Source organism: Triplophysa dalaica, chromosome 23, assembly GCF_015846415.1.
Source record: "Triplophysa dalaica isolate WHDGS20190420 chromosome 23, ASM1584641v1, whole genome shotgun sequence".
Classification (NCBI taxonomy): Eukaryota; Metazoa; Chordata; class Actinopteri; order Cypriniformes; family Nemacheilidae; genus Triplophysa; species Triplophysa dalaica.
Genome location: NC_079564.1, coordinates 3,932,407 through 3,947,658, shown reverse-complemented (window position 1 = coordinate 3,947,658; position 15,252 = coordinate 3,932,407). Strand labels below are relative to the sequence as shown.

The 15,252-nt window shown below is 37.8% G+C and overlaps 2 protein-coding genes across 5 annotated transcripts in view; one reads left to right on the top strand and one right to left on the bottom strand.

Moving 5' to 3' along the window:
• Positions 1–4,508: 4,508 nt before the first annotated feature.
• Positions 4,509–11,716, bottom strand: sh3glb1a (SH3-domain GRB2-like endophilin B1a). Its single transcript, XM_056739079.1, has 9 exons — positions 11,298–11,716; positions 10,060–10,201; positions 8,504–8,632; positions 8,296–8,429; positions 7,917–8,009; positions 6,216–6,305; positions 6,013–6,113; positions 5,395–5,617; positions 4,509–5,289 (listed from the first exon to the last, which is right to left on the bottom strand). The coding sequence occupies exons 1-9, from the start codon at positions 11,358–11,360 to the stop codon at positions 5,182–5,184; spliced, it is 1,083 nt and encodes a 360-aa protein (XP_056595057.1). The 5' UTR covers positions 11,361–11,716; the 3' UTR covers positions 4,509–5,181.
• A 757-nt stretch (positions 11,717–12,473) lies between these two features.
• prkag2a (protein kinase, AMP-activated, gamma 2 non-catalytic subunit a) overlaps positions 12,474–15,252 on the top strand; it is a 40,399-nt gene continuing 37,620 nt past the window's right edge. For 3 of the 4 annotated variants that reach the window (XM_056739072.1, XM_056739074.1, XM_056739073.1), the window contains exon 1: positions 12,474–12,858. In XM_056739072.1, coding sequence (XP_056595050.1) covers positions 12,775–12,858 — 84 coding nt within the window. In that variant the 5' untranslated portion in view covers positions 12,474–12,774. Of the gene's footprint in view, positions 12,859–14,506; positions 14,753–15,252 lie in introns of those variants that run through there. The other variant, XM_056739075.1, reaches the window with a different exon arrangement.

Genomic DNA, 15,252 nt, shown 5'->3' with positions numbered 1-15,252 from the left:
GAAAAGTGCAAACAACCTTGAGTGTGTACAGCAATATAAAACAGGAACACACTATGTCCCAACTGTGTGACATACAAGACAATCATGTGGCCACAGTGAGTTTCCACACTGACCAAAGCTTAAGTTTATTTTCATCTCATTCATCATAGAGAGCATCAAAGTTGGACCACTAACCCAAAGTCAGACTCCCTGTGACCTACACCCCAGCCTACAGTGGACCTTTTTCACATGATTTTGTGGGCGAAGTTGAGCGGTAAACGTGAAAGTAAGGGCATGTGTCAGTGAGCATGAGAACCTGGTAGCGTGTGGATGTGTGTATGCGTGTATTCAATGAACCGAGAGCCATGTGTGCATGTTAAACCAGAGTGTAACCAGAATACCACTGTGGTGATTCACTAGGTCATGGCGGTTTGAACAGAGAAAAAGAGAAACTAGGGAGTGTGTTCACAGACCTGGGCTCACAGTGGGTGCCCTGCTTTGGATTTAGTCGATTTCAAACTTTATAAAAAAAAATTGTATATATTTTTTGAGTAAAACAGGATTTTCAAAGATAAAAACTTTGTGCCTTATGCAGGGTTCGGTGATGTTGACAGTAATACCAAGAATCACTAGGAATTTTTTTATTGTTTTGAGAAATTCAGGCATAACTTTTTAAGGCAAAAGTTGACTTGCCTCAAGTGGAACTGTGCTTTTAGAAACTCTTGCAAAAGTAACACGTTAGCAAAACAGATGTTATCTATAACAATGTTTATGTTCATTGCTTGATGCCTATTCTTCTACAATGAGTGAAAATACTTGCATCCAAATTTGACATGAGAGGCTATTTCTTACATGTTGTCAGAATACTGGCAATGTTTTTATATTTCAAAATGAGAGATGCCCCGGTATATTGGCCAATAAACAGTATCGGTTGATAAAAGAACTGTATCACACGGATTTGTGGGCTAGAAAATATTAAGAAACATTTCCGGTTTGTTGTTCAATATGAAGAGTCGTTATATGAATGAATATCATCCAGAAAGTTAAGAAATAATATTTGAATCTTTTAGAATTTAGTTGAAACAAGTTAATATAACCACCAGACTATCGGCATCTGCGGACTGGGAAGCAAAATCGGCCCGTATAATTCGGCCCTCCATCAATTCTGTAGCATCCCTTGTGACATGATAAGCGCACAATAAAACACTTCATTTAGGTTATAGGCCATTTGTGTGCAAGTAATAGCATCACGTGGGTTTAGAATTCTTCTGCTGGTTGGGACGAAAATATAGGCCTAGTTATAATAATTGTTAAAGTCATCTCAAATCCTAAATGTATCCAAGGAATGCATATCGAAGACCTTTCTGTCTGAAATTAGTGTGTCATTTTTCAAGAAATTCCTCACTATTTCCCAAGGAAGTGCAGTGCACATATTCACAGTGAGAGTGCATGGCTTATACGGAAAGCTGTGTAGAACAAAGCAACAAGAAGGAAGGGGGCTGGGTTTTGCGAAGGGTCAGTTGTGTCGTTAGGAAGACTTTGTAGCCTACAATCTCTTGAGATATTTGATATAGTCAAGTCATGTGAGAAGATGAGAGAAGTTTAGGCGCAAACTGTCTCATTGTCAGCAAAAAGTACTTCTGTTGAGATGTACCAACAAAAGTGCTGTGGTGATAACGCCGTGGCTATAGATTCCCATTGTAACCATTTAAATCGATTACTATTTTTTTTTAGCAGACCCTTAATTCGAGGAGGACAGGAAGCTAAAGTCCCTCTGCCGGTCATATGAAGGCCTACGTTTAATGCAGAAGCAGAAAGAAGCATTTCTCACAAGGAACTGACCGCGCCTTCTCGGTGAGGATGCGTGACGGACGGTAATGTGAACGCGCCTGCAGAGAATCTGCACAGGAAGTCAACAGCCCTATCGGAACCGCTTCCCCTTAACCCCTCCGCCACTGAGCATTTACTTACACAAGAATTAACAACAATAGTAATGCATCATGACCTGCCTTCTTATAACTGTGCCTTAAGAAATTCACGTGATATAATAACGAGCTATGAGGTAGGCTAACTAAAGTGACTGAGCCTGTTTCTTTGAGCCTTAAACTCTAAAAAGAATGTTGTGACACTGGTGTGCGAATGTAGTATATTAACGTTTAATAATTCATAACAAAACCTTATCATTAAGAAATTTGTGTATTCCAAAACAGTTTATTAAAGGGACAGTTCATCCCCCAAAAATCTGTCATCATTTACTCACCCTTGAGTTGTTCAAAGTCTGTATAAAAGTATTTTCTTTGATGAACACAGACAAAGATATTTGGAAGAATGCTTGTAAGCTAACAGTTCTTAACCAACATTGACTACCATAGTAGGAAAAATTACAATGGTTGCTAAAAGTGTCCCAGAACTGTTTGCTTTCCTAAATTCTTTCTTCAAAATATCTTCTTCTGTGTTTAACAGATCAAAAAAAGATGTAGCCTAAATAACGAAATTTCCCCTACTATGGTAGTCAATGGGGTCCAAGAACTGTGTGGTAACAAGCACTCTTTCAAATATCTTTCTCAAGATAATTAATTATGACAGATTTTTTTTTGAGTTAACTGTTCCTTTAAGACCACCAATGATTGAATGAAAAGTCTGAACTCTGGCCGCTCTGAGAACAGTTAGGAATGGTTATAGTTATGTTTCGTCCGTACTCTGCAGTGTCAAATGATACATTGTTGCACGATAATTTTTTTATTTTGTGTAAAATGTATTTAAAGTCATATACAAGTATGGTGTCGTATTCAAGTATGGTGGTAAAAATTAAATTGTTAAAGGTTTCATGAACTGGGCTTTTTTGTTTTATACTGTTGTATGAGGTCTACCTATGACGTTCGCATGATTTTTACATTCAAAAACATCAAAATCGGTTTTGAGATCGGCTCGACAAACGATGGGTTTTACTGGGCGTGCTGCACTGAAGATTTGGAAGTAAACACAAACTACTTTGATTGGATAGCAGTTTGCATAGTAAACTTAGTTGGAGCCTTCTGTGAATTTGGTTAGACACGTAACGTTAGGTTACAGATTATAGGAAGGACATATCAAGTGATCTCTATCAAAGCAATAGTGACGCATAGTACAAATATGTTTTACTCACATAAGACTGCTGCGCCATTCCTGTCGGATACAATATTGACAGCACAGCACTGCTTTTTAACTTTAGTCTCACTGAAAATCCAGAGTCGACCTGTGCCTTGTTAACAAAGGATTCCGCGGTGAAATGAAGCAAACGCTCAACGTTTCCGCTATGTTTACTAGAATGTCTGTAAAAATAAACTTCAGCCATGCATTATTAATGTCAGAATCCGAAGGAAGGTAATGCAGCGGTGTTTTTCCACAACCAGGCAGCTGAAAATAATACCAACAGTATTTTGCGAACTTTGAAGGCATGTTTATTGTTTGCTCACTCTATCTGGTTCCACGCAACCTGTGTTACTTCAGTACTGTCATGCCCAAACCAGTGGGTGTGGCAGAAAAGTAGTCGTTGATATTCTTCTGTGGAGGCGGTGTTCAGCCTATCATAGATAGGTGCATTCCAGGACCTGGGGTCCGCTAGGCCTGGTGTCAATAAAAGTTGTATTTTCAGTAACAAGGGGGTTTTCAGTTCTGAAACTTACAGGATGTTTGCTTGAATATGTTTACCTCTTAAATAACAAAAGCTCAGGTTAAAATTGATGTCTTAATTCATGAAAACTTTAAAATTCAAAACAACTCAGTAGCTGATAAAGCACAGTGTATAAAGTCAACACATTGTCTTTATTATTGGAATAAAGTAGTTAAATTGATTACCTTTACTTTTGCTGTTCTAAACCGAGTAGACTACTAAGTACGGAGTGGAACACCGATGTGATGTGTAAAATTAGTGCTCTTTAAGGGGTCATATACCGCGCATACATGTTTTTCTGTGTCTTTGGTGTGTTATAAGTTGCCCATGCATGTATTAGACATGTAAAATTGCAAAAATTAAAGTGTCGAACAAAAGATGCATTCTATCTAAAAGTGAATGCTCACCCAGACCAGCCTGAATTGCCTCGTGTAACCACACCCCCACAAATCTATGTAAATTCGTGGTACGTTTTGACTAAGACCACCCAAATGTACCTGACAGTTCAATTGCTTTGGAACCTGATGTTCCAAATATGCTAAGAGGCGTTACATTTCCGTCACACGCTTGCAGTATTCGACCAATCACTACGCACTTGTTAACTGGCCAATCAAGGCACCGCTTGCTTTTCAGAGCCATGATGTTTTGTGTAAAATCTGAGCGTTTCAGAGAAGTGGGGCAAAGAGGAGATACAAACATGAACGGTATGTCAATTGAAAACCTTAAATAGTGTATACACACATCTAAAATAAACAATAATATTCGTCTTAACCATGTCATATGACCCCGTTAACATGACTCTAAGGCACATAATGTAGGTGAAAAAATGTACAGTTACCAAACACATTTAGATTTGATGAAGAATCAAATACAAAGCTGTATTTTAAACAACTGTCTATTCTTAATTATATAGAAAACATCAAACTTATCAATATGCAGTTTAAAGGTTCAATCACTGTTTTTAACGATATAAAAAAGGAATTGTTTTATAATGTCTAACAAGAAAGGCTGTGGTTGTGCAAAAAGCATTTTCTTTTTGTGCTCAAATAAAGAATAGAGAAAAACCTAAACTGCAGAGATTTCAAGATAATAGTTGAGGCACATTTTAGTTACAATGAGTCTATACGACCCTGAAATAAATAATGTCATATTCCGTTTCCATCTCACTCTGTTAAGACATTCGTTTGAAATAATCCACAACCTGAAATAAAAGTTCATGTAAATAATGGAAACCATTTTACAATTCATAAAACTGTGCTAATGATATCTTAATACATCTTTTTGTAAACATGTAAATACTCAAATTAGTCACTCCTGCAGTTTTGTATAAAATGGCAAGTTGGCAGTTATTGCGTCACATAAAAAAATCGCATTAATTGATCTGTAAACAGTCTTCTCGTTAAAACCTCATGGTCAAATCCAATGAAATACTGTTGCATGTGAGCAGCACGTCATAATTGCATATATGGCATGTCTTAAATATGTACACAGCACAGCTGGGTTACACGTTTCTATATATTTTGATTCGGATCCAATGCCACTTATTCCTGTTAATTTAGCAGCTCCAGATAGGTAATAGGCACTTTTCCTTTCTGAGTCCCACGCTCTCCCATCAACCAATCGGAATCCATGCCGGGAACGCAACTAACCATGATCACCTAACAAAAATAGCCACAAATAAAATATAAGACAATGATAACTATTTTCAAGAATGTTTTAACGTGTGTGCAAAATTAGAAATTACTAAGAAAATGAACACCCACCTCATCAGCCAATAAGGAGAGTTCACTGCTGCTCTCGGCATCGTAATCATAGAGCACCCGTGCTTTACGGCTCCCGCTGAAGTTCTGCAGCTCTGTGAAACCTGAAGAAGCATTGCCTACATTGGAAGCAAGAGGGCCTGATAGAGGCAGGATGGGGACTGAGACACTTGCCCCACCGCTGGCTGCTGATTGGTTGTTGTTGGAAGAGAAAGCCGTAGGGAAGCTGGAGGCGGTAAAAGAATAAATTAATATGGAATAACATTTGTGAAGAACAGTGTTTTGAACCCAAAACACACACATTTTAAACATTATAAATGCAGTTATTTTGTAATCGTATTCAAATTTATTCAAATATTTTATTCAATTGTGAATAGCTACTGTGAGCAGATTGAAAATGAGTGCACCGATCCAGTTCAATCAGCTTATTTCCTAAACAAACACGAGTCTAATTTGTGTACAGGATCAACAAACAAAAAAGTGGGTTAAAAGGAAATCCGTTCAATGATCTAGTTCTCGAGTTCAACTCACTCCTGACTTAGTGATTTAGTCACAGTGGTTTCTGGTTAAGTATTTCATTAAATTCTTAAAAGGAGAAACAAACTAATCCATATGGCATACTTTCCCAACTGCTTCTGGAGATCTACCATGTACTGGTAACACTGGGCGTAATATGTCATCTGCGCCTCCACAAAGTCGTGCAAACAGCGAAGATGATGTGCCTGGATAGACAAAACAATGGAATATGGTACATGGTTTGTGCTTACAGAGTAAAAATAAAATGTGATCTGGATTGGCAAATTGGTGTTCAAACATGTGCTCACATGTGTACTGCTGATCCCCTCCAGAAGAAGCCTGGTGATCTCTGCCTGTCTGTCAAACTCACTCTGTGTCATCTTTAGATCTTGTTCTGCCTGAGAGAGAGCCAGAACATGGGTTCAGTAAGTGGGGTTTTAAAGGAATCAAATTCACTTCATTGACAAGCGATCCTCCTTTTCTAAAGGGAACAAAGTACTTGGGAATAGAAAGAAATGAACCACTGGATTTGATCGTTTTCATAAAAAACAGATCTTCACAAGCATCAGAAGCAGAAAAACCAGAAGACAGATCATGCTGAGTAGCAGCGCTATTTACTGTCTATTAACTGTTGCCTGTTAAACAGACGACAGATTGGACACTTTACACCTCGTCCAAGATGCAGAATGTTGTTTGTACCTTTGACACTTCCTCTGTGCTTATCTGCACAGCATTTAAAAATAGCGATAATATATTTAGTGAGAGAGGGAGCTGTGTGGAAACATTAAAATATTTAGACAATACGCACATAGATTACAACAACAAAACTAGCTGCTAAAATACCTACAATTTACCATGGTATGCACTTTTTCATGAAATGCATGCATGCAAGTACACTAAAGATGATCATTAGATGTGAATTACCTGGGAAACGCACCCATGAACATTTTACTCTTCCATAGTCACTACAGTTACAGTTACTACATAAACAGAGTAAATTAATATGCAATTTGTGTAGAATAACTATGATTACCATGGTACATTTTCCGAAGGTATGAATCTCCGCTGCTATGGAAAACATATTTAAAACAATTCACTTCCTCACTGGACATCAAACTAAAAACAAGCACTTCCCGTTTAAGTGTAGGCAGCTGTTAGTGTGTGTATTATTGTGTATGTTTCTTGAGCTCAGGTCATGAGGAGATCATCTTGAAGCATTGCTCTACTTCTCTTGTGAAACCGGGCACAAGGACAGTTTTGAAATGCCATCATGCTGTTGAGCAAACGTGGAGATCCTCTTTACAAGCTCTATATGCATGCCAAAGAAGGAACCTGGGAACACATGCGCTGCTAATATCCGCAACAAAAAGCTTAATCAACACCTTAAAGAGGAACTAGACAATCTTGAAGTTGGCTCTGCCACAGCAGAAGAGTTGGCTTTCCACGAATTGCATACACTTATAGGCACAAATTTTGCGAGATTTATTATTGATTAGAATTATTCACAATTTACTAAAACGTCTAAGTGGCTGTGTGCTACATTTTGCTCGCAATCCTGTTACTACACCAATTCCCTATGCTAACTTACCGTAAAAATAGAAAAACAAACAACTGCATCTCTGTTACATAGTTTATGTTTTTGATTCATTTTAAGAGTTTTAGGTCCTTTTTTTATACTCAATTTGGAGAAACTGCCAGTGGACCAGTGAGGCATGACCAACCTTCAACCACTTCACATGAAGAAAGTTCAACATGTAAGAGTAAGCGCAACATAGCCAGCATCCCCTGGTGGAGGGGCCGTTCTCAGCAGCTGCCTTGTGCCAGCATGAGGACAGAGAGACAGCAGAGTGTCATGGTAAAGATCTTTGCTTACGGTATATATTGATAACATTTAAGATGTTCAAGGTTTACTGTATTGAAAAAATGTCCTGGTGAAGAGATCATCATATGATATGACATACTGAAAACCTTACAATTCTAACTTAGAAGTAGAAACAATGCAAGCTTACCAGAGCTCTTCCTTCAGTCATTTTGGCTTTTTTCAGTTTGGTCTTGGCAGCATCAAGATCCAGTCGTTTGTTTTGAAGAAGTTTGCGTTCTTTCTGTAGATGAGAAAGAAATTGTGAAATAAGTTGTTAAATATAAATTACTACATTATTGAAAAATTGATTGTTTATGTTCAAATCAGTACTATGCTTAGGAGAAGCAACAAATTAACAAAAAAGTTTAAAGACATACAAACTAAGACAATAAAACAATAAAAAGTAATGCTGTTGACAAAATGTGGCCATGTGGCGGTGCAAATCAGTGCTAAGAAATTCCAGAAGTAATGTGGTTTGGTTGCGATTGTGGCAATGTCTTGGTTTGGCTAGGGTAGCCTGGTCTCACCAATATAGTCTTGAAGTCGCCCTCCAGAAAGTTGCGGAAAGGCGTGAGGAAATTGATGGCAGAGCTCTGAATAAACTCTCGCTCGGCTCCCCCGATCTGGTTCTCTGTCTCACCGCACTTTATCAGAGCGTTTCCTGTGGACAAACCATCAATAAAAAAAAAAATCCGTACAAAAAGATTCTTCTCCCAACTTCAGTCTGCTGCTTACCATAGGCTGCTCCAGGCCCGAATTCATTCCCAGAGTCGATCATGGATTGACCCAGAAGTTCATGATTGTTCATTCGTGTCGGGGCTTTTTTCTCCAGTTTTTCATACAGGAACTCCTCTATTCGGACATCTGCAGATTATAAATTAAATCATAATGTGGTAAAACCTGGGTTACGTACTAGCTTTATAATACTACAAATCAAACACCACTTGTTTAATTGTTTTACAAACCAATTAAAATACTACACAGATCCTGATAGATTTGCATGATATGGTATCATGACGTTAGATTCTTGTGATTTTTGTTTAAGCAGACATCTGTGTCTTTTAATCAGGGGTTCATTCCCTCCTGCTCTGTGAGTTTTTTCTCGTCTTCTAAAAAGGGGTATCAACAGGGTAAACAGCTGTGCTGACATCCATGTAGACTTCTTGAAATTTATACGACCCTTAAACAACATGAAATTAGGGCTGTCACGATTATGAAATTTGGCTGATGATTAATTGCCTAATAAATCGTTCTGATTATGCCAATTAATTGTCGATTTTGGGGCTTTGATGTTTAATTCTCATACCTTTGTTTTTTGGCTTTGAAATGACCATATTGTTTTGAATATAAGACTATGTTTTTTTGTTTGTTGGAAATACATTTGAGAAATTGACAAATACAAAAATGGGGTCATTATATATTCAATATGTAGGCTTTTACGTGTCAATAATAAACCGCCAAATACTTGTTAATTGAGTAAATTGATCAGAGGTGAATTGAAGCCACCATTAAAATGCTATCATTCATAGAAAAGCTTCTAGTCTGTTTATTTTCACACTTGCAAGATTACAATAAAATTTTACTTCTGTTAATGAAATTTTGGTAGGCTAGTTTTCACACTGGGATTAGCTGGAATTATATTAATTTATATTGCTGGTCATTTTTATGGTATTTGCTTCAAAATGATAGTGTGGTAAATTTGACCAGTATTACCATACTTTTATTACATTACATTTACATTTATTCATTTGGCAGACACTTTTATCCAAAGCGACTTACATTGCAATATCCTATACATTTATGCATAGGTATGAAAAAATCCCCAGGGATCGAACCCACAACCTTGCAATGCTCTTACCACTGAGCTACAGGAGAGCTATGTGTACAACACATACCGTACACAGAGTACAATTTGCTAAATGCAGGCACTACAGCTCTCCCTTGTGTCTTCTATAGGGATGTGCAACAATTGCGATGATCTGAAATCATCGCGATGAGGTCAAACAATCTCGACGATTATCTAATAATCGTGACAGCCCTCCATGAAATAACAATAAACACAAATTGCTTCAAAGGATGTGGATCCTAAGAGGATTTACCAATTAAATTGTATAGGAGGATGTTAAGATCCGAGGTTTGGCTAAAAAGAGGAAACACATCCTCCAACTGGCTTCAAAGTAATCGCCATGACTCTTCTGCACCCATATTTGGCTGAAACAGGTTTGTGGAGGTTAATTTCTCAAATTTCGGTCAAGGAGGTACAGTCCTGATGTAATGCTAGATGCTCTTACTTGGGTTTGGCTGCAGTAACACTTCCGTCTGCTTTAAAATCTTCTCTGTCCAGTGTTTGGTGCATTCGGCTCTGGTGAGAAGATTCTCCAAATGTGCATCTAACTCCGTCTTCTCAGCCTGGCCAAGTTTTTCTTCTGTAAACTGTTTGTAAGGACGAAAGAGAATGTGTCTGAATACGAACAGCAAACATTATTAACATCCTGATATGATTTTACCCTTGGAGGCATTTAAACTTTAAATTGCACAGTTTATGCTTTAATCCAATTCTAATGTCTTTTCTTATGAAAACCCACTTTATTATAGTAAAATTATAGAAAGCATGTTTTTATCACCATTTGAATGACCACAGTTTTATATGGGTTTAATACAAATGCCATTGCTAAAACAAACCATGGTTCATTTGAGTGACATGTCACTCTAAATGTAATATCATTCATATATCTATATATTTTTATATTGTAGATCATAGAACCACAGTATACCACATCAAAAAGTACTGTAGCATATAGTCTCAAGTAAGCTACCCAATCTAAAATAGGTTCAAAGTAAAATTTGTAGATTCTATAGGGTTTTTTAACCTTACCATAGTAAATCGTATTTACAGTATTAACAAACTACAATAATTGGAACAATCAGTTCACTTAAGATAATATACTACAGAGTACATTAGTGTATAAACAAGAGTAGTACACTAGAGTAACTTACGCTACAATTTACCACTTAAAATATACTTTTCAAGAGGTGTGAGGTTTCAATTCAGCACTTTAGGTCGTTATAATAACGTGCACACAAGTTGTCTTAGTAGAGTCCTCGCTAGGTTTTGAGACACAGCCCGTGTGTATAGATGTGCTGAGCTTTACTCATTTAAACCCGCTTTAGCCCGCTAGCTTTAGCATCACTAACGGAATCTGGACAAAAAGTGAAAATGTCGGCGTTTGTATCCGGGATCAAATATGTGAATACGTTTAATCGACATAACCGAGTATTTAAAGCTCACTATAGCGGTAAAACGAGGAAGTAAAACATTTAATACACGATTATAATGAGGGACAAAAACCCTTTGAAGCATGAGAGGCCTCGCTCAGAAAGTAAAAAAATAACTATACAAGAGTGAAACACCTCAAAAAGAACTCAGTCTTTTCCTCTGTTTTATAAATGTTATTGATTTTGTATGACGTCTTGGCATGAAAGAAAACACTTTTCGCATCTTTACAGCAAGTCTGAAGCGTTCACTTACTTGCACCGCCCGGCTGAATAAAGTACCCGCGTCCGAAGCGAACCTCTTCACGTTAAAGTCCATCTTTTTCTTTATAAAACTAGCTTCTAAAAGCGAGATGTGATGGCATAAATTAAACCAGTAAACAACCGTTGTTTTGTGAAAGTATGACTGAAGCAACAGTCGGCGGTGTGGAAGAGGAAGAGCCACCCACAGATCTGATTACTGAGAGCACAGAACCCGGACTGGACCTCAAAGCTGGTACATACCAGCATATGGATCCAATTGTTTACATTATTGGCTAACATTGGCGTATAAATTAAAATATAGTTCAGCATTAAGTTGTGTTTTATAGGCCAGATGTTCATTTTTTTGGTTTTGTAAAGACTGCTTTAGAGCATCAAGTTATCAAGTTTGGTTTATCGTTAAGAAACAGATAGTTGCACCTTCTGTCATCTACAGACTATTGCATCGATGTAGTTAAACTTTAAACAGGATGTGGTTTTCCATTTGTTTACGTAACTATAGCGCCCCCTGTAGGAACTATTGGAGTAAATATTTTCATTTCAGTATTTTCGTTGCACTAGATGGCAGCATGTAGTTACAACAGTCTTCTATAAGTCCTCCACGTGGAAGAATTGTGCACCCCGGGGTGTTATCAGAGAAGTTTTTAGAATGAGCTTTTATTTGTTATCATTATTTATTGCATTAGGTTACGAATAACAATGATCACGTTTATACAGTTTTGAAATAAAAGTTAACTGTCAACATTTACATTTTACATTTAGTCATTTAGCAGACGCTTTTATCCAAAGCGACTTACAAAGAGTTAGGGAGCAACAAGCGATATGTCATACAGGAGCCATAATACATTAGGTGCCGATACAAAGTTACTGGTTTCAACAAAAGCGAGACCACTACACTGTTTTTTTTTACATTAGTTAATGCTTAGTGACTTTTGTTTTATTAGGTTATTGATTTTAACATAAGCAATGATTAGTAAATAAATCATATAGGTTTTGTTATTCTTAAGAATGCTGAAGGTTCTTCAAGGATGCTCGCATTCAGATCTGCACACTGCAGCATCTGTGCTTGTAACCATAGTAATATACGCATTCTAATCCCGCCTCCTGCACTCCTCGTCATTTGATTGACAGGCGGATGCGGCGCGGTTTTCATAACTATCATGCACGATGCACACGCGCATCGATTCTTCTAACACGGAGCGAACCGGAGGGCATCACTTTACCCTATCTCTTGAAGCGCGTTCACGTTTTCAACACAGAACGTGCACGTGTTTGTTCTTCAGAGACCGAAAAAGATGACGAGCTTCATTTCGCGCGATACATTGATAAATGTAAATAATGTTTGTTTTAAAAACTGATGAAAATTCTGACTGTTGCTCTGATGCTTACGTGGACGATGGGTTTTATTTGTGTTGCCAGCGTTAAATAAGCCGTTGCAATAAATAACCATAAAAATATAAACTTTGGGGGGAATGGGCAGTGCTGCAATGGATCCTAAGAATAAAGATGAGAAGAACATTTTAAGGAAGAAGAGGACGCTGAGGATAAATATGCCGGTAAGTTTATTTTGCTGATCATGTTTCTTCACAGTTTTTTATAGACACGAGAACAGCCTTCAAAATAATGAAGTAGGCTAGAATTCTACAAGTTCAGTTATTTTCGCAATGAGTTGTTATTTCCTTGCTTTGGAACCTAAATTGTTGTTGTTGTTATATGTTTACACCCCCAACATTTGATTTTAAATAATAAAATGAAGCCCCCTTAATCTTTATGTCAAGCTCACCATGTTGAGCTTCTAACCAAATGAGGACCCATTGGCCACACCTGACTGTGAGAAGCAGTTTTTTCCACAGCTTCCAGAACCACACACTCAGTCACTTAATGTGTGGTTGGCCTAAACATGTTGATATGAAAACAAAGAGAAGCTTTTTTATAAAGTGCCCTCTGTTAACACAAATCAGTGCTTATCCTCTTCAGAATGAGACAGTAAATGAGTGCAGAATGCACTGTGTTAACATTTTATTTTAATGTCCTGCAAACAACGTGATTTAAAAAAAACAAAACAAATCTCTGCAGAGTAATTAATGTTTTGTCGCAGTATGAGATAGTTCAGTCTGTTTCTTCCTGTGCTGGAGTCATTACCTGCTAATCATCTGTTTAGTGTCATTATGAGATCAGTGTCATTATAGAGTAAACCTATCCTATCCTATCCTATGCCGCCGAAATACATAAACAATACTTGTTAGTGGGAAGCACAGATTGTGCCGTCGCTAAAATCGGCAGGCATGTGTAATTTGTTGCATGTGGCAGTTTTCGTGTCTTCCTGACATTATAGCGTGCACATGTGAAATATGCTGTGGTTCACAGAGGAAATCAAGGTACAAGATTTCCTGTGCAGTGGTATTTTATACTAAAGAAAGTTCAGCCACAAATACAAAGATCTTTTATTCGTCTTCTTCACACATCCACTTTCTTTTGCCCAACACAAAAGTAGATATTTTGAAGAATGTTGGTAACCAAACCACATTGGCCCCCAATGACTTCCACTGTAAGCACAGAGATATTTCTCAAAATACAGGGTTTGAATGATACGAGGGTCGATGAACGGAGACAGGATTGTCAGCTTTGGCTGAACTATCCCTTTAAGAGCTGCATGATGTGTACATGGGGACAATTATTCAACATTTTTTACGCTATTCGTAAAATCTTTCTGTTTGGTTGATCCAAATTGATCCAATTTCCTTATATCTTCCTAAAAAATGTCTTAATATCTTTCAAGACATTCAAACAGTGCTGCCTTTTAGTCACTTTGTTTAGTCACGATCAGCATGTCTACTTCTGCGATTATTTGTGTCCTTTGGTTGAATTATGGTCATTTGCTCTGCCCTTTGACTTTTGCAGGGCCTTGCTGCTCACCATCACAAATAAATGAAAAAATGCCACATTCAACAGCGAAGATATTCAGCATCCAAGTCAATTTGATTTCCAGATTAATATACAGTGGTGATTCATGGCAACAGATAAACACGAAATGACTGGTAGGCCTGAAGACATTTCTACAGTGTGTGACGTTTGTCATGCTTGGCAAAAAAATGCTTCGCAAACCCCCACCAAGCTGAAAATCTTCCACGTCAATACCTGTTTTATATTTTGATCTGCTTTTTCCATACACAAACAGATTGTGTTGCAAGGTACCCTTGCTACCTTCCTGGATTTAAGTTTATTTAGGTATAAACACCGACTGAACTTTATGTTCCTGAGGGGAGGTGCCACGTTGTTTGAGAGTGATGACTATCCTTGCTCTTTGGAGTAACCCTTGGGTTTGGCAAATGGGATTTCCGAGTGCTTGTAGCAGAGGTTAAATTGACTCATCAATACTCCAGCTTCTCCATGACTTAACTCTGAGGGGCTGTTTTTTCCCTGATCGCTGGCCAGTCCTCAATTGCAGAGGTAATATTTTGTTGTGATCTTTACCCTGGATTTGTAATCATGTTTTGGGCTCGAAGTATATGGAGGCGGGGTGCCTTGAGCTACCCGTCTACCGGACAGATGGCTTAGCAACGTTGGCTGTTCTAGATAAGAAAACAGAATGATGCGGATTTATGTGGTTCAGTGTTGATCGGTCTGTACGATGGGAGATAGGGTAAACTGTTGTATAACAGTGCACATGGAAGTAGACAATACAGCCTACTTAATCAAACCTGAACATTTTGCTTTTCATCAAAAGGAAATAAATGTTGATTTAAGTCATAACTGCGGTTGTCTTGAGTTTCACTCAGATTTCTGTCTACTGCGAGTGGTACTGCTGTCTAAGGCTTTAAAATTCAATCTTGTTACCATGGTTATGACTGACCATTTGTGAGACAAGAGAAGATTTGCATGTCGAGAAGCAAGCATGAAACAGTCATAATGAACTGTTAGATTGAAGGAACCGAGATACGGATGTTAAC